Genomic DNA, 1672 nt, shown 5'->3' with positions numbered 1-1672 from the left:
TAGCCGCAGGGGTGTGCTTCCATCTGGGAAACATGTGCATTGTGAACTGGGACGTTGTCTTGGAGGAGGCGGACTCCTTTGGTCAGCATGCCACACCTCTCTGCTTTGATGGCATCCCCCAATTTCTGCAGCAGAGAAGCATAATATGCCCCATTAAGTGTGGTGCCCTTTGCCAGAAAATCCAAAGACTGTGAGCATCACCTAGCCTACTGAGGGTTGGGCACGAACCTTCTTTGGAGGTGGATGAGTTATCATATTTTCAATGCTTCAACTGGACTTTAGTCTCAGGATCATAGTGATGGACCCATGTTTCATCCTGTGTGATAAGTATACCGAAAAAGTCCTCCTAGTTTTCTTGGCACATTGCCAAAAGAGCCTGGGGGCAATTGCCTCATTTCTGCTTCTGAAAAGGTGTGATCATCCGGGGAATCCATCGTACAGACAACTTCTGCATTTGCAAATAGTCGTGAAGGAATTTTTCCACGGACCCTACCCTTATCTTCACTTCTTGGGTCACTTGTCGAATAGTTATGCAGTGATTCTCCAAAATAGTGGCTTCCACTTTATAGATGGTGTCGTCATCAATAGCGGAATGTGGTCGTCCAAGAATGGAAGCAGTTTCCACCGATGTCCGACCACATTTGAACTGGCGATACCAGTGCTTGACTACGTTGTATGATAGTGCATCGTCACCATAAACTTCTTCCATTTCATCAAAAGTTTCTTTTGGTGTATGACCTTTCAAATATAGGAACCTGATCACTGATCTGTATTCAACTCCCTCCATTGTAACACTTCAGCAGCCGTAAAAGACAAACGAATACGTGGAGACATGTATGATTATACATGTATAAGTTTTGTTTCCTGCAATAACCAGAAGTGGGCCAGGAAAATTTTTAATGAACACCCCTCATGAGCAGGGACCTTCGTCATGTCAAGCTCATTGTGCAGAATATTCTCAACTCTCTCATGAGATATGCTAATAGTATTGGCTATTTGATTTATAATCAATCGCCTGTCATCAACCGCCATGTAGTGGACACGATCGATGTTTTCCTCGGTGGTGGCAGGACGTCCAGACTTTGGGTCATCTTTAACACTCTCCGTTCCCCTTCTAAATACCAAATTTTGTCCGTTTTCAAGAGAAGTTGTTTCTACTTACTTTTGAAGTGTTCTTTGAACAGTCAGATGTGAATTTAGCCGGAAAGAAACAGATATATTTGGTGTGAATCGCTTCGACAGAAGTATAACAAATTATTACAACCCGAAGATCACCGAATCGGTCTCTGGTTTGTAATAATTCATTGTTGTTTCCCCTCTGTGAGTGATTCACTCGAAATATATAAGGAATCTGTGGTGTTATGGGCGGTGATGAGCTGTGTGTTGTGGTGGAGAGAGGTGAGGCAAACAGAAGTGAAGCCAGACCGGAAGGGTCAAACCGGAAGGGTCAGACCGGAAGGGTCAGACCGGAAGGGTCAGACCGGAAGTCGGCCACACGCGGTCGAAGGCTAGCACGTGGGGTCAGTCAGAAAACAGAGAGGTTACGAGAAAGACGTGTTCTGATCAGGAGCGATCGTGCACTCCGCTGCGGTCGACAAGGTAAGGTCCAACATTTCATTCTGTCCTTTTGCTTCTTGTTGTCTTTTTTCCACCATCACACCGCAAGCTATTT

The 1672-nt window shown here is 45.0% G+C and overlaps 1 protein-coding gene across 1 annotated transcript; it reads right to left on the bottom strand.

Annotated features, from left to right (window-relative positions):
• Positions 1 to 391: 391 nt before the first annotated feature.
• LOC106877787 (protein GVQW3-like) lies at positions 392 to 787 on the bottom strand. Its single transcript, XM_014926797.1, has one exon. It carries the CDS (start codon positions 785 to 787, stop codon positions 392 to 394), a length of 396 nt encoding a protein of 131 aa, XP_014782283.1.
• Between the last annotated feature and the right edge of the window lie 885 nt (positions 788 to 1672).

The sequence above is a fragment of the Octopus bimaculoides genome, chromosome 21 (genome assembly GCF_001194135.2).
Source record: "Octopus bimaculoides isolate UCB-OBI-ISO-001 chromosome 21, ASM119413v2, whole genome shotgun sequence".
Classification (NCBI taxonomy): Eukaryota; Metazoa; Mollusca; class Cephalopoda; order Octopoda; family Octopodidae; genus Octopus; species Octopus bimaculoides.
This window is presented reverse-complemented; position numbering and strand designations above follow the sequence as displayed.